Source organism: Oryza brachyantha, chromosome 7 (assembly GCF_000231095.2).
Source record: "Oryza brachyantha chromosome 7, ObraRS2, whole genome shotgun sequence".
Classification (NCBI taxonomy): Eukaryota; Viridiplantae; Streptophyta; class Magnoliopsida; order Poales; family Poaceae; genus Oryza; species Oryza brachyantha.
In genome coordinates, this window is record NC_023169.2 from 14,600,700 (window position 1) to 14,618,195 (window position 17,496).

General features: G+C 47.1%; 3 protein-coding genes and 1 pseudogene across 3 annotated transcripts; all 4 read left to right on the forward strand.

Annotated features, from left to right (window-relative positions):
• LOC102710887 lies at positions 1 to 2,258 on the forward strand. The gene is made up of 2 exons (XM_006657805.3): positions 1 to 453; positions 549 to 2,258. The coding sequence occupies exon 2, from the start codon at positions 794 to 796 to the stop codon at positions 1,646 to 1,648; it is 855 nt and encodes a 284-aa protein (XP_006657868.1). The 5' UTR covers positions 1 to 453; positions 549 to 793; the 3' UTR covers positions 1,649 to 2,258.
• A 1,948-nt stretch (positions 2,259 to 4,206) lies between these two features.
• LOC102711166 lies at positions 4,207 to 5,514 on the forward strand. Its single transcript, XM_006657806.3, has 2 exons — positions 4,207 to 4,705; positions 4,890 to 5,514. The coding sequence occupies exons 1-2, from the start codon at positions 4,597 to 4,599 to the stop codon at positions 5,018 to 5,020; spliced, it is 240 nt and encodes a 79-aa protein (XP_006657869.1). The 5' UTR covers positions 4,207 to 4,596; the 3' UTR covers positions 5,021 to 5,514.
• Positions 5,515 to 9,161: 3,647 nt separating this feature from the next.
• LOC102703416 lies at positions 9,162 to 10,232 on the forward strand (annotated as a pseudogene).
• Positions 10,233 to 12,782: 2,550 nt separating this feature from the next.
• Positions 12,783 to 17,080, forward strand: LOC102711445 (O-fucosyltransferase 36-like). Its single transcript, XM_006657807.3, has 3 exons — positions 12,783 to 14,105; positions 16,035 to 16,284; positions 16,392 to 17,080. The coding sequence occupies exons 1-3, from the start codon at positions 12,838 to 12,840 to the stop codon at positions 16,566 to 16,568; spliced, it is 1,695 nt and encodes a 564-aa protein (XP_006657870.1). The 5' UTR covers positions 12,783 to 12,837; the 3' UTR covers positions 16,569 to 17,080.
• Positions 17,081 to 17,496: the final 416 nt, after the last annotated feature.

Genomic DNA, 17,496 nt, shown 5'->3' on the forward strand with positions numbered 1-17,496 from the left:
CCAACGCCACGCTGGTCTCTGGTGGTGGCGGTCGCCCTCGCCTCGCGCTTGGGCGCACACAGGCACCAGCCCACACCCTCTTTGTCTTCTTCCTCCCGCCCGCTTTGCTTTTGGTTGCTCGGCTCTACTCCTGTACAAACAAGTGCTGTGCTGCTGCTGGCTGCTGCTGCGGAGCTCAAACGGACCAACCGAGAAAGAGAGAGAGATTGAGAGGTGGTGGTGCTGTTGCTACTGTTGCTGATGGCGCTGGTTTACTGCTCCTGAGGGGGAACACGTTGGCCGTGGAGCGGTTGGAGTTGGGAGTTCCTTCTTGGCGCACCGGCGAGGTGAAAACGGCCGTCCACCGGATTGCCCTGTCTGCTCCTGAGGCTTTCCGTTTCTCTTGGTGCTCTTTTGGTATCTCCGGCCACTACTCCGTTCTTCACCGGTGGTTCTTGATTTCGCAGAGGAAAGGTATGGCTGTTCCTTCTCTGGTTTATCTTTGGGAGTAGATGGTGCTACTCTGTGGTTCGGGTTCTTGATTTGTTGCGGTGCTGCTGTTGTCTCAGATTTCAGGTGAACACGCCTGGATTTGATTCGGGAAATCTTGGGATATCGAGCGCAAAGATGCGTTTTTGATGCGCAGGCTCCCCCCTCTTTTTTTTTCAGCCGTCAGGAGTCCAAGTGAGGGGAACAGCCTGCTCGCCGTGTGTGTGACGGTGCGAGTGATAAGTAGGGCACCTGCGCACGAATTGTTCGTCGGAAAGCCGCAAAGGAGGGGGGCTTGCAATTTGCAACCGTCGCGGTCATCACGATGAGAGATTTTGCATCTTGCTTGAGTCAAAGTGGCGTCCAGGTCGCCCATTCCTCTTCTCCAGGTGGCCAGAACATGGTGCAGTGCACCTACCTAGCCAGACTGCGTGGCAAATCTTGCAGCGTGACCGTCACCTGGAGCAAGATGACCATGGGGCAGGCACTGTCCATCGCAGTTGATGACTCTTCTAACCGTTGTCTCTGCAAGACAGAGATAAAGCCCTGGCTGTTCTCCAAGAGGAAAGGCTCTAAGGCCATGGAGGTGGATGGTGGCGCGCTGGATATCGTCTGGGACCTGTCGTCTGCGAAGTTTGCGGCCGGGCCGGAACCCGTCGAAGGTTTCTATGTTGCCCTGGTTTGTGATCTTGAAGCCGTTCTTGTGCTCGGCGACATGCCCAAGGAGGGGGATCACAGGGTTTCGTCAGATGTATCAGCTTCCAGTGCTGTGATGATAGCCAGGAAGGAGCATATTTATGGGAAGAAGGTGTATTCAGCTAAGGCTCGATTTTTGGACATTGGTCAGCTCCACCATATCACCATAGAGTGCGACACATCAGGGTTGAAGGATCCAAGCCTAGAAATCAGGATTGGCAAGAAGAGAGTCATGCAGTTGAAGAGACTTGCATGGAAGTTTAGAGGAAACCAGACGGTCTATGTTGATGGACTTCCAGTAGAGGTACTCTGGGATGTCCACGAGTGGCTTTTTGGTTCGTCGAGTGGATGTGCCGTGTTCTTGTTTCAGTCAGGTCAATCCATGGAAAAATTGCTGTTAAGGTCTTGCTCGCAGAATGAAAAGGAGCTTCAAGCACATCGTTTTGGCTTCACTTTGATACTTCATGCATGGAAGATTGAATAGTCAGAAACATGATGACAGGTTTCTTCGGCAACTCCACCGTAAATTAATGAATCCTAACAGTAAGAATATGCAAGCCTGACAAAACCTTGTGCAAGGATTTCATGCTTCTTAACATTTTGTATTCTAGCGATGTTCAGCAAGTTGAAAAATTGATAAACCCATATAATTTTTGCTAGATAGGTATTTAGACAGAATGTCAGATTATAGTGCCCCATTGTATCATCATGTCTTTGGCATATACATTCTGATCACAAATCCAAGAAGCAAAACAAAAAATGATGTTTTTTTTCTGAAGACTTTGGTGTTCTTGTGCTCTAATATTATGTGTGAGACACTGAGGATAAGTGGAAATGTACTACTGAATCGAGAGAGCCTGGTGCTGTGCTGTATTCTGTGCCAACTGCCAATTTAGCAAAAGGTGCAACTCTGGACATGGTGTGAGCTGCATTTTGACAATTCTTAGAGCAAGTATAATAATAGGTTATAAGCCAGCCTAATGGTAATGTAGAGGAGAGAGAAGAGAAACGGACTGGAGCAAGGCTAATAATATAGTCAATAAACTGGCTATAAGACTCTTTGTAGTCTTTTCTTAGCTCACTCATATAGTAGTTAGCTTTTTATCTTTAATGCAGAACCCACATGTCTCTTTCAGAGTTTTTTGGTTATTGTGCCCAAGCTGACTATAAGCTTATAAGCTTATAGTGCGTTTCTCCCCTCTCTACTCTACATCAGTATTTAGTCGATTTATAGCCTGCTATTATACTTGCTCTAAGCTTATAGCCAGTCAGATTCAAAAACTAAGAAACTTTATTAGAGACATGTGAATCTTGTATAAATGATGAAAAACTAACTATTGTATAGGTAGACTGAGAGAAGACTACAAAGAATCTTATAGAGCTAGCTTGTTGACTATATTACTAGCTGGCTCTTAACGACTAGAGGATTGATAATGCTTGAAGGCTGAAGTTAAAATGCCCCAGAGCAATAGTTTATTTTGCTGATGGAAAATTCAGTTGGTAAAATTGGAAGTGGGACACGGCAAGTCAGTATCCTATTTTTTTTTCTCAACTGTTATAATTTAAAGCGCTGATCGCAAAATGTTATCCAAATACTTATTTTTGAACTTTTTTCCCTTTTGTTGACGGCCCCCTGAGCTCCACCACTTTGTGATATTGGTCCGTAAACTCCTTAGTTTAGTTGATTTTCATATTGGTGGTTTCTTTATTTGGATGTGCACCGGGGAAAAAAAAGTAAAAGTAAAGTTGCATCATACACCTACTACTACAAGGATAATGTTAATTTTCTTTTATCCTGGACTACACCAGTTCCAGTCAGTACAACAGTCAACATGTTTTCATGCCTACCACATTTTTTTAGTATTCAGCTAATACGGTATTTGTGTCAATTTTGTCAGTAACTGTCACTCCAAAGTACCTGTGTAGCTGTGTGTGTCATATAAATTGTAAACCTAACAGATGATAGGTGCAAGGAAACAAACATGAGTACTTGCTTCAGTGCTATCTCACATAAGATGCCACTGAATTTCTAGAAGCACTGGTTGGTTAGCATTGAGGAGCTCATTTGCTCAAGCAAAGAATATCCCATATTGCCCAAATGATGAGACACCAGAGGTGGGGCAAAAACATTGACTTGGCATTCCACTGATTCCTCCCTTCTAATGGGGCCCCATGAGATCTCCAGAATTGCTGATGGACTACAGATGGAGCAAAGCTTTTTCTCCACTGGAGAAAGGGAAGAGGCAACTACTGAAACAACAGGTCAGCTCTCTTTCTCAATTTCCTTCTCATGATCTCTTAAGATACTTAAACCATCCTATTCAGGGCGCACATCGATCGTTTCATCATCTTTCTCATTTCTTTTTTTTTTTGTTTCCTTCCCAATTGGCTCGTGGTACAATTGTGATGCTCTAACAGACACCCTGTTAACTTCTCAACATTTGGATGTGACCTGCACCAAGACCATGTAGGCACAAAATTCATTTCTCACCAGTGTTATATACTGTTCGCCGACGGGGTTTGATGTTTACATATCAGCCTTGACTCAGGAACCACTCTGAAAACTGGAAAACCATAGCTCAAATCTGGGCCATCTGATCGTATCCGAACGGTTGGATTGCCGCAGATTGTTATACTCCCTTTATATTTTTTTATGACACCGTTGACATTTGAATTTACATTTGATCGTTCATTTTATTAAAAATTTGTATCTAAATATACAAAATTATAAGACATACTTAAAGTTTCTATAATAATAAATCGTATCATAATAAAATAATTAATAATTATATTTTTTTAATAAGACAAATAGTCAAACGCAGATCTAAAAGTCAACGTCGTGGAGAGAGTACATCGCATGGCGATGCAAATGACTTGATAATAGCAGCATACAGTTTTTTCATTGCCAGTACAAATTCTCTCCCAAATATAAAACAAAGCCATTGGCGAATACACTCGTGGCTTGCATTGTTGACACGCCAGGGCCCATGGCCAAGAAAGCTTAAATAAGACCTAACAGAGAGCTCGGTGGTGTTCTCTTCGATTACAAGAAACTTTCTTTTCCGCGATCGAGCGAGCCATCGATCTAGCAAGCAGCAGCATTTACATTTCGCCTAGCCTAGCCATCTCTCTCCGTTGTTTATTCATGGGAAGATATGGATGGACAGTGACGGGGTACCAAGATTTGTTAAGGCCTGTGATTAAGATGCAAGGCAGGCAGGGGAGGAATAGTAAAGCAGAGGAGAGGAGAAGGCTTCACCCAGCCTCGAAGCTAACTCTCTCTTCTTCTTCATCTTCTTCTTCTTCTCTTCTCTGACCGACCATTCCTGCAGCTGCTGCAAGATGGCTGGGTAGCTAGCTAGGCATATCATATGCTGGTCTTTTGCCTACCTACGTGTTGCTTCGGATGCTGCAGCTGAGGTGAATGAATGCATGGTGAAGGAGGGAGGTAGGCGAGTAGCTGGGACCATGGGCTGGCTCCAGTCTCTCCTCGCCCCTATCAAGAAGCTCTGGATTCGCATGCATTCCGCCCAGAGGAAGAGTACGTGGGCATCTGATCTCCACTTCTTTGCCCATCTTTATAGTTGTTGCTGTTCTCCTCTGTTCTTTCTTTTCTGAACCTGTGATTTGCCCGTTTGATCTGTGCTGCGATTTCTTGCGAGATGAGCTGACTGACTGATCAGTCGCTGTTTGGTTTTGCTTTGTTTCGTGTGGTGGCTGTGCAGAGAGAGGTATCTACATCCTGTACGAGGACGTGAAGTCGTGCCCGTGCGAGGACGTGCAGATACTCTGGTCCATCCTCGTCGAGTCCTCCCACGGCCACCACCACCCGCAGCCGCTGCGGCTGAAGCAGTGACGCCGCCGCCGCCGGCGGCGGCGAACGACTCCGGGCCGGCGTCCGACCGACGAGCATGGCGCTCCGAGACGTACCGACGGCGGCGCGGCCGGCGAGAGAGCGTGAGAAGCAGGCGAAGCGACCAGCCAAAGAAAAAAGAAAAAAAAAGTGTCGGTGTACATAAAAGGCGACGAGCGTGTTAATTAGCCGCCGCTCGCCATGGTAGGGAACAGAGAGAGTCACTTCAGTTTGAGTCTCACCCCGTTTTGAGCCACGGAAACGGCGTGCTGCGTGCATAGCCGACGATGAGCTCCTCCTCTTTTCTCGCTTCCTCGCATATGTCACTCACCGACACTGCGAGGAAGCGATTTTTTTTTTGTTTCCTTTACTTCTCGGAAAAAAAAGGAATGGCACATGTAACGCGTGCCAGTGGCTTACTGGCTTTGTACATACAAAAGCAAGAACAAATCAACAAAAGAAAAAAAGAAAAAGAGGACGAGAAAAGCTGTGCAGTACAGAGCTAGCGATCAATCATCACTGGTGGCTCGTGTGGCTCGCGTGCGAGAGCAGCCAGGGTGCCCGGGTTGGGTTGACCATGGCCACACGTGTGGGTGGGAGGGAGGGAGAGGATTCGATGCGTACTCGCGTGTGGATTTGATGCGGGTGATCGGGTGGCGGGTGGTTTTCGATCGGTCCGGGGGTAGCGTCGCGTGCATGGTTTGTTTGTCAACCTCGGGGTGGCTGGGTTGGGTTGGTCGACGCAAGTCGCAACGGCGTCCGGAGTCCGGACTCCGTCCTCTCCCGCGTGATGCGGGGAACCCACCCGAACATTGTGTGTCTTAGGAATACGTACAGGTATTTTTATATTTTATGTTTATAATTTTTTTATTATAAAAGTTTAAAGTGTTTTCGTTGTTCGTTCCTTTGTTGTTAAAAGAACATCCATCAATCTTAATTAATTTGTTTTATAGTGTTAAGCACAATCCCCCACAGTTCATATTTTTTCTTGGAGGATGGCGACTAGCTCACTCGCACACAGATGACACTGACAGAGTAGGCTTGGAGATATGCGGATCAAGGAGCCTCCCTTTTCGGGTCGACTCCCGCTTCTTCTAGCGGGGTCCTCTCAACATGTTAGACGTCTAAAGGGACACATATATTTAGCTGCTTCTAGGGTTCTTCACACTGTGAATGAGTGGTCTGATGACCAACTTGGATTTTTTAGGCTTGAACAACTCCCTTTATAGTCCATGTGCCTTTGGATGGACCCCCACGTTGCAACTTTTCCTCTTCTCTTCTCTCCTCTCCCCCATCCACCCTCTCTCTCTATTCTCTCACCTCCATTCAGATCCACATCGAACGGAGGGGACAGTTGGGCAATGACGACGATGGTGATCGGAGCTCGAGTGACCGCAGCAGTGGTTGGGCGACGGAGGCGGGCGCACAGGGCAACGATGACGAATGGTCTAAGGAGCCTCGCCGCTGCCTGAGCTCTGATTCGGCGAACGTGGCGAGTAGAGAGTGCTCGGGCGACGACGTTGCCTCACTAGGAGGAGCTCAGATGGCAGCGTGTTGGGGCCCATGCCAGGGCATGCGGAGGCAGAGACACAACCTCCCCAATGTCGTGCCCTAGCTCAAAACTCTCCCGATGCACTCGTCTTCTACAGAGGACGCGCGCGTCTTGACGAGGCAACGCACTTTTCTCCCTCTCTCCACCACGACAGCCGGCGGAGGACATGGTGTGGTGAGACCGTTCGCCACGTCCGCCGCATTGTGAATGGCCCAAGGCCGTCTCCGTCTCCACCTGCACGCTCCCTTCTCTCAATCTCTATGAAGCCACCGCCGTCACCCCTACACTAACTTAACTATTGTTGGGCTCCTGCTGATTCCACCATCACCTCTTTCAACTCAATAACCGGGCTAGCAGTGCCGTTGCAATGTCGGTGGACTTCGTCCACCCTTGCAGGGAGGAAGATTAGAGCTGAGATTAGAGAGATAATGTCTCGCTGACACGTGAATCCCACCAATTTTTTCTTTTTTAAAAATAAAATGTACTACTCCCTCCGTTTCGTAATGTAAGTCTTTCTAAGATTGCCTAGATTCATATGGATGATAATAAATCTAGACACATATAAACTATATACATTTATCCATAAATGAATTTAGTCAAGTGTAGAAAGACTTACAATATGAAACGGAGGTAGTACCATCTAAGCATGACATAGGACAATGACCGAATCAACGAGCCAGGTAGGTCACCTCACCGGTACCAAAAGATTAGGGATTCGCTTATGCGTTTTGCGTTTTGCGGCAAAGGGGTGTGATTCAAACTTAGTTCAGAGTTGACAGGCGACGAGTGGACTTTTTCCTTTTTACATAGGCCGAGTCTGAGAGCGGAACGGCCCATATGTGATCGGGCCGTAGCTAGCCCGAGTCGGATTTGATCTGAATGAAAGCCAAAAGTGGAGTAGCATACGATACACAGCTGATACGGTCAGGGAGATGTATAAATTGGTAGGGCATAGTATCTACTCATCAAGAAAACATAAACTTGGTTCCGTGATTCGTCGCGCTCACCGACGTGCTTCGTCGATTCGGCTTCCGCCTCGCCGCTCCGGCCGATCACGTCACACTGCCGTCTGCCGTTGCCGCGGCGGCGGCTCAGACAGACTGATGCCGAAGCGGAAAGCGGCATCAACGCACGCGCCCCGGAGGGCGAAGCGGCCCAGGGGACTCGACGCTCAGCTGTGCTCCTGCTCCGGCGCCGGCGCCAGCGCCGGCAAGGTCCATTCTCCCGGAGCGGGACGAAGGGGAGATCGCCTCCGCGCTTGCGCCTCCTCCGCAGCCGATGCGACGAGGGAGGAGCCGTCTTGGGGGGCGAAGCGCGCGCGCACCGCCGCTCCTAGTCGCCGTCCGCCGCTGCACGGCTCCTCCCCGGTTTCCGGCCCTGACTGGTACCCCCGCCCGCGCCTGCTTCGTTTCCCCGTCGAGATTTTACTCGAGAAAATTGCAATTCTGACAACTGAAACAACGCGTTTTGTAATTATAGGATACGGAACATTATCTTCGTAAAAATAACTCTTAAAACGCTGGACACTTGATTCTCGTGACATTAGGGATTAATCTAATCTAAATATATATATATTTGTTTAGAAAAGTACTCATATTATGCTTCCACCGTATAATACACTATTCACTGACCGAAAAATGCAGTTCATGTGCTGTCTGGCCTCTCGGCCGGCCATGGCTTGCTGGCTGGCTGGCTGCTGGGCTGTACTGTGCAGCCTGGAGTATGAGGCCCGCTATTTAGCATATTGCTGAGTACAGAGTTTGGAGCATTTGTTTTTAGCATGAAGTCCTCAACCTCTGCGGAGCAGTAGAAATATTTCCTGACACGGGACGGCCAGGTCGTGCAGTAGGCCAGCAGCCCGCGTGGCTAGGGCAACGCCAGGGCCGTCCGCCTCCTGCGCAACTAAAGGCACAGCCAGGGCTGGCCGCCACGGCCGTTGCGCCACCGGCGCATCCAGGGAGCGACCAGGGCCGGCCGCCGGCTGTGGCGCCATGATGAACCGATGGCGTTGTCGGGCGTACGCGGTCAGCAATCTCGGGAGACGAACAGATGAAACAGTGTATTATAAGGTGCAAAGACAATATGGGTACTTTTCTAAACAAATACATCTATTTAGATTAGATTACCCTCTAATATCATGAGAATCTAATTGTCCAATGTTTTGAGAGTCATTTTTACAAACACAACATTTTGTATCCTATAATTGCGAAACGAATCTTGTTTCTTTGCTTGGGATTTTCGTTCGAATCGCGTTCTTGGATTTTCTGACCCGATCTGTTCCGCGGCGGTCGCAGGAGGGACTGGAGGAATCTCACGGAAGGGCCGGCAGGGTTGATCGCCGAGCGGTTGCTCGCCACCGACGTGGCCGACTACGTCCGCTTCCGCGCCGTGTGCGGCCCGTGGCGCGGGTACTGCGCCAGCCCGCGCGCGCAGAGCCGCCGCGACCCGGTGGACGGCCGCTTCTTCCCCCGGCAGTGGCTCATGATCGAGGACTCGGCGCCCGCCGCCGCACGCCGCCACCGCTTCCTCAACGTCTCCACCGGCGAGTGCATCCACATGGACCTCCCGGAGCTCGCCGACCACGACCTGCTCATGCCCACCCCTGAGGGCCTCCCCCTGCTGTCCCAAAGCCACGCCCCCCACGGCGTGCGCCTGCTGAACCCGCTCACGGGACAGCTCACCGACCTCCCGCCGTTCGCCACGTTGCTGACGCCGGAGCAGCTCAACGATCGCCAGGGCGACAAAGAATTCCTCGTGCGCGGCGTCGCCGTCGCCGACGACTCCACAGTGGCGATCTGTCTCACCTTCCACCGCGGGCTCGCCATCGCTAAGCCTGGCGATGAGCGCTGGACCTCGGTCTCCTTCGACCACAGGCTTAGGCTGTACTCGACCTTGTCGTTTGCCGGGCCGCATCTACTGTGCCAGCGCAGAGGGCACCATGACACTGGAGATCAGCTCAGACCAGCCACTGCGGCTGCTGATGGCCGCCAAGATGGCGACGACGCCACACTACTTCATGGCGATGACGGACAGCCTTCACCTCGTGGACAATGGCGGGGAGCTGCTGCTGCGGCACCGAATGATACGCGCAGACGGCGGCCACAAGCTCAAGAGGAGATGCGCGGCGTACCGAATGGACATGGATGCCCGGCGGCGGCGGCGGTCGCTGACGCCGGTGGAGAGCTTGAGCGGCCGTGCGGTGTTCGTCGGATCGTCTCGCTCGGTGTCGCTTCCAGCGAGCATGTGTTCTTCTTCCATCCGCGGGGACACCGTCTACGTGGGGTTCGACTGTGACGAGAAGGGCAAGATCGACGGGTACCACGTCGGGGACGGAACAACTCAGCCTTCTCGCCTAACGAAGCACACCTGGAGGTTTCGCCCGTGGACGCTCGCGGACTGCCTCTCCTGGTGCATCGGTGAACCGTAGCGTAGCCGCGTAGGCGATGCCACCGCCGAATGACTCGCGTGAGCTCGTTGACTGATCTTGGATTACTGAAGCCATTCTGCACAGGTTACGGGGCAACATCTAGCAGGTTACGGCAGAGCAATATCAAAAAGTTCGTTCTTAGAACTAGAAGTCTAGAAAACTCAACAATATCAAAAAGTTTACTATCTGGTAAGCCTAGTTCTACGTAGGTAACAGAGCCGCTCAAAACAAGATGAATGACGGAATCACTATACATATTTATACCGTATATATATAAGTAGACCAGTATACTTATGGATCTAAACGATATTAAAAAACCTTATACCGTGAAAAAAAAATAAAGAAACTATAGATGGCCATATGATCCGCCCGACACGGCCCGTGGCTATCAGGCCAACACGGCACAGTCAGAACTTCGTGCCAGGCTGTGCTTGTCCACGGGCTGAACCTCATGCCCAGGCACGGCCCAACAACAATCTGAGCGTGCCGGGCCGCCCAACGACATGACGAGCCCACTATGCTCAGGTCGGCCTAGGCACGACAATATGTATTGAGTATTGACACTTGTTCAATTCAGTTTGGCACAGACAATGTGAAAATGCCCGGTTGAACAAACAAAATCATGCACAAATAATAAAATCTGATATTACACAAGTTTAGTCTTCACAAAATAAAATTACACAATTTACAACAATATCATAAAGTTGAACAATAGTATCACATATCAATAAAGTTACAGCAGATTACAATTTACATACAGCTGTTTAGAAACAAAAATCTAACAGATTACGATATCACAAGTAACAATATCACAAATCACAAGTAATATCACAAGTTATAGACAGAGCAGTTCAAAAGAGAGCTGTTGAAGCTGAAAATAATAACAACGTATCACACATGAAGGCCTGGGAGTTACTCTAAGACCACTCCAGTGCAGGACCTAATTCTTAGATTTGTTGGGCGTGCCAGTCAGTTTGATCCTGTAACTGACAAGATATAACATGGAAAACAGTTAAACCCAAAATCGCTATCGGCCGGATAGCCGATACCGTTTCAGGACCCTAGCCGATAAGCTAGACGATTGGCTTTACATGAATTTCGTGATGGTGAATAGAAATATGCCTAATCGGCTAAATCGGGAGTGATATAATCACCGAACAGCTCAATCAACCAATTAATCTTAAAAGATCGGAACTAATCGAGACAGTTTTAAGATCAACAGGCCAATCGGACCGACCTGGTGCTTATTGCGCGTGATGTCAGCAACTGATAGGGAGCTAAACTTGGAATTCAAGATAGATTGGACTAATATGACAATTACTGCTACAGAATAATAATAACCAAACGCATACATACTTACGCTAGACCTAGAAGATCGGACCTAACAAAGACAGTTCAAGTCTAAGCGTGATCATGCATAAAATCAGTAAAGCATTGCAATGCATGAGTAATTAAACATTAGACCAACGTAATCCATCAATTTACTTATTAATCTTAGCTGATCGGACGAATTCCTACAACCAGATCGGGCTAAACGTACATAGATCGGACTTAACCAAGACAGTATACAGTCGAGCACGATATAATTATAAGAAACATGAAAATCGATATGTTGAATAAATAAACCGACGAATTACTTAGGATAATGCTGGCTAGAACCCAGCGATAAGCCCTCACGAGCACTCGATCTAATCTGATAACACAAACCTAGTCAACTAGATTGATTGAACCAAACCGAGACAGAAACAAGTTAAACGGATTCATGTCATCAGTTCGAATAAAGGAACTCACGAGGACTTGATCAAGAACCTACCACTACTTCAAGCTACGAATAGATCAAAATAGCAATAAGAAATCAAGCAAACCATCGACCATGTAGGCAGGAGATCGAACTCAATCGAGACAGTTCTGTTCTAACCGATCGATGGATTTGACGAACTCGAACTTACACAGCGAAGCTGACAAACCTCACGCCGAGAGCTCAAGCAGTCGAGAAGGTTGGCGATACGCCGAAATTGAGTAGTTGATATGATTCTACAAAGCCGCGAAATCATTTATTTATATGCCGGGATCTAACTAGCCTAATCAAATATGGATCCGTATAAGCAACTAACCTATTACACATGGACTTTAATTAGATATAAAATCCTAAACAAACTTTAAGATAAAAGCTAACTAATTTACACGGACTCTTAATTAACACCGAATCTATCTCTGAGCTTTCCGGTCCAATCAAACTTCACTCCTTGTCCGATTGAAACTCTATCGGCTGAATTCGTGTTGTCTTCAATATTTTCTTCCAGCCGATTCCCTTTCTTCTGTTTGATTCAGTCTTTAACCATACTTTAATCTATAACGGTCATTTGCCAAAATCCGGCGTTAACAGCCAACCTATCGTGCTGGCCTGTTTTGTGCTAGGCCGTGTTAGCCCAGCGTGCTGAGAAAGTAGCCTAGACACGTCACGGATGTTAGGCCAGGCTAACATGGGCACACTCATCGTCAGGCCGTCTCGTGCTTGGATCGGGCCAAAACATCGTGCTTTGGGCCGGGCTGTTAGGTCTTGAGCCTGAGGCCATATGATCATCTATAAAAGAAACAGATATAGTTTTACATAAAAAAGAAAAGATATATAATATAATGGCAACAGAAAAGTATTTTTTTTCTCACAAAGAAGAAAGGAACCAAACATTTGCAGCAGCAGCAAACCGTTCGACCGTCGCCGTCGTCCACCCTCCCTCCAATCTCCATCAACTCTTCGCTCTAACCTCACTCCACCACTCCCGCCTCCCCTCCTCACTCCCACCCGCCGCACCGACACCCGCCTCCGCCCGCCCGCCCGCCATGGACCGCGGCCCCTCCGTCTCCGACGAGGACGACGACCTCGAGACCCTCGTCCCGCAGAACCACGCCAAGCCGCCCTCCCCTTCCTCCCGCTCCCCGGCGGCGGCCTCCTTCCACGTCTCCGCCCTCCGCGCCGCGGTCCCCTCCTCCTCTTCGCTCGGCCGCCTCCTCTGGTCCCGCCGCTACCTCCTCCTCTTCGTCGCCCTCCCGGTCCTCTTCCTCGTGCTCTTCGTGTCCCTCGGCGGCGCCTCGTCCCTCCGCCTCCCGGCCTCCATCCGCCTTCCCTCCGCCGCGCCCGCCACCGACCCCGCGGCGTCCCGCATGCGCGAGGCCGAGCTCCGCGCGCTCTACCTCCTCCGCTCCCAGCGCTCCGGCCTCCTCAGCCTCTTCAACCGCACGGCCTCCACTGCCCCCACCACCGACGCCTCCAGCTCAACCGCTATCTCGTATTCCGATCTACACGACGCGCTCCTCAGCCAGATCAAGATCAACCGCGAGATCCAGTCGGCGCTCCTCTCCGCGCATCGCTCTGGCGCTGCTGGCAATGTGACCGACGATGGTTTGGATCTTGATCTGCCGGTTGCTGGGTGCAGGAGGAGGGAGTTGCCGTCCAACAGGCGGACCATAGAGTGGAACCCCAAGAAAGATCGTTTCCTGTTCGCCATCTGCCTCTCTGGGCAAATGTCGAACCATTTGATTTGCTTAGAGAAGCACATGTTCTTTGCGGCGCTGCTTGGCCGGATCCTGGTTGTGCCTAGCCAGAAAGTAGATTATCAGTATGACCGGGTGCTTGATATCAATCACATTAATGATTGCATTGGAAGGAAGGTTGTAATGTCCTATGAGGAATTCACAGAGAAGAGGAAGAAAGTGAGCATTGATCAGTTCATATGTTACGCAGCATCACCGCCATGTTTCCTTGATGAGGACCATATTAAGAAGTTGAAGGGATTGGGGATTTCACTGGGAAAGATTCAGGCGGCTTGGCCAGAGGATGCAAAACTGAAGGAGCCAAAGAAGAGAATTGTGGATGATATCATGCCAAAGTTTACCACGGATGCTGAGGTGCTTGCGATCGGTGACATGTTCTATGCTGATGTTGAAGAAGAGTGGGTGATGCAACCTGGTGGTCCATTGGCTCACAAATGCAAGACTTTGATCCAGCCAAGTAGGCTTATAATGCTCACTGCACAGCGCTTTGTTCAGACCTTCTTGGGTGGCAACTACATCGCTTTGCATTTCCGGCGACATGGCTTCCTGAAGTTCTGGTAAGATACCCCTTTTGTTTTTTGCCCACCTCCATGTTTTAGAAATACAAATATGTTGAATTGATGAGTTTATTTTACAAGAAGATCATGCCCATTAGGCTATAGTAGTTTCTGGCTTAACAAAATCATATCTTCTTTTCGTGCTCAGTTGTTTTTTTAGGCTTTAAAATTGCAATTTGTAACATGATTTTTGTCCACTTAAATAACTCACAAGGAGACTATGCACTTGATTTCATCGGGAATATGAAAAAGTCACATAGAAACCAAACACTTGATTTCTTATGGACGCCTAAAGCTGTTCCTAGATGCTTCACTTAGATCTAGGCAGATAAAAGTTACAGAAGTCAACTTGTATGTACTGTGAACTTTGATCATATTGACTAGGGCCTTCTCAAAACTTCTGCTGCAGCGTAGAGCCTGGTTAACAATAAATCTGCCATAAATGGTGTGTGATAGTCCGAGCCTCCTATAGCATATGCTATAACTTCTAGGAAGCAACAAAACCACTGTCCATAATATGGAGCTATAATATTTGCCTATTTGGCTAATTTCTCTAACATTGACTAATATACTGAAATACTGTTGTTGTCTTACTTCAAATCAACTATCTGTTTTCTTGTAAGCACTACATAGTAATGCATTGATTTCTTTGTTCAGCAGATGTTAATCAATCACCACATGTTAATATTATATCTTACTGCGATTGTCTTAAGAATTTTACATAGCGCCTTGTGTTTACAAAATTATCAGCATTTTAATTTTAATATACCAAGAAACTGGGTAAATTATTAAATCAATTGCAGTAATATATCAGTGATTGAAGCAATTTAGTGGTTGTACTTTACCATATATTATATCTTGTAAGAAACCTTGTCAGCACTTTGGCGCCTACAAAACTAAAATGGTTAGAGATTGAAGACTTTCAACTAATCCACATTGCTGATAAAAATAGTGTTATCCTCAATGACATAGTAAAAGTATTTCAAAACTCACAGACAGTCTTCCAATATATATTTTTAAGATTTGAATCTTGTACCAAAATATAACTATTCACAGTATACTTGTCCAATCAATTACTTTTCACTCAAAATTCTTTCCATTTTATCGTCATGTACCATCCCACCCCCACAAATTCCTCATTTATTAAGGGGCACCATAGTCTTTTTTACTCAATCTTAATCCTCCTAAATTACCTATAAATGCTTATATTTTGGGACGGAGGTAGTAAGTCAGTTGCTCTTAACATGTGGCCAGTAGAACCCTTGAGCTCTCAAGAAACTCTAGCATGGTTTGAAAATAACTAGACACATCTTGTATAGAAGGAAAAACAATTCATCTTTGCTGCCAATTTTGGAGGTGGTTACTGCACTTGGTTTTCTCACCGTTTGAAGCAGCATGGTTGAATGTCATGTGAAGTTTCCTCCCTATTTGAGCCTAATTACATTACACTTTCTATTAGACAAATTTGAGTAGCGCTCAGCACCTTACAGTGGCTGAGGATGAAAATTCGTTTTTAAGTTAAGGAGATTTATTTTAGTTAAGCACAATGATATTTGATCTTTTGTTGTCCTATCTTTTTTATTATTTTGCTTGGTGGAATGTGAAGTGATTGCTATTGTATTTGCTATCTCCTGTTAGGACATAGTTCTGAGCCACCTATTTTTAGGCTGGCAATTGTAAAATTCTACTGTGTTACTGAAATACTACAAGGAATCTGGTTATAGAAGCTTGTTTGAAGATGATATATGACTTGTGCAGCTGTGACGTGCATTGGGAGTAATTTAAGGGGTACTACTGCTACTGCCAGTCTGCTAGCTCAAGTCTTTTCTTGCAAGTACTATGTTCTTGTGGTTCTTTTGATTGATGTATGTGTGAGTTGACAGTTTTTGAGTAGTGAGACATCTACTGATTTTTCTCATCTTCCTGCAGTAATGTGAAGAAAGAGAGCTGCTTCTTCCCTATCCCCCAGGCAGCAGAATGCATTCTTCGAATCGTTGAGAAAGCTAATGCCCCAGTCATATATCTGTCTACTGATGCTGCCGAGAGTGAGACAAATGTTCTGCAATCCTTGGTTGTGTTCAATGACAGGCAAGTCCCTCTCGTGAGAAGGCCAGAGCACCACAGTTCTGAGAAATGGGACGCCTTGTTATACAGAAATCACATGGGTGGAGACAGTCAGGTAACCCAGATGTTTCAGAGCTACTGTCCAGATTTTTTGGATAATTTTCTCCTGTTAGCAAGGATGAGGTTGTACTAAACAGCAAGTCGGTTTTGGCCCTTTTGCAGGTTGAGGCAATGCTTGATAAGACGATCTGTGCATTGTCGAACGTTTTCATAGGTTCATCAGGCTCAACCTTCACAGACGATATCCTTCGTCTGCGGAGGGGCTGGGGATCTGCGTCCCACTGCGACGAGTACCTCTGCCAGGGTGAGCTGCCCAACTTCATTGCAGAGCAAGACTGAAAAGGAAAATGACATCCTAGAAAAAGAATTGACAGCTACACCCATTTTTCCCCCTACGATCTGGTGATACACATCCTGTAAACTGGTGATACACATCCTGTAAATTGGCGTGTACATCCTAGTGTAAAAGAGCGATTTGTTCCGGTACCCCACATTGATTTGTTCGGTGTTGTTACATGTTTAGGCAATAGAAAGAGTTTTGGGTGTTTCGTTTCCGTGATATTGTTGGTTAGGCAATAGAAAGAGTTGGGTGTTTTTTCTTTTTCCCGTGTGCTCGGTGTTCATGCTCGGCCTTTGCTTTGAGAATATGCGACACGCTTGTTTGTTGTACTCTGTGGAACACGATGGCAAGTGTTTGATAGTCAGCACTGAACGCATTTTGGACATTGGTCTGCCTGAAATTGCTGACGCGCTGGCTATGCGCCGAGCGAAGTCTGGCGAGAAAGGAGGGCTCTCAGGAGGTTGTGATGGCCTCAGATTGTGTTAATTAATCCAACTTATTCACGCCACGGTACAAGATTTATGTTCGCCGTGATTTGCATGTTCTAATCGCACTTGCCATGGACTCACAGGGATGGTGATGGTTTATGTGTTTATGGAAAAAACCAAACGATATATTTGTAAATAAAAAATAATTTATGAATATATAATTTATATAGGTATTCTTAGTGATAAAAAAGTCAAGACTGAAAAATAAACATAGGTAAAAATATTTTAAAACAACTCTAAATTTAAAATTTTTAATTTAAATTTTGACTGTAAGACGAGGATGATAGAGACGTGAACGAAGCCCTTTTGTCTATCAAAAGTGACGTCTCTCTAGTAACATACTGTATATCGCAAACATATGAATCACCGTTACATTGCTTATTTATATGGAATATTATTCTTCTGTCCTTTTAAAGAAACACATCAAACAGTGCTAAAC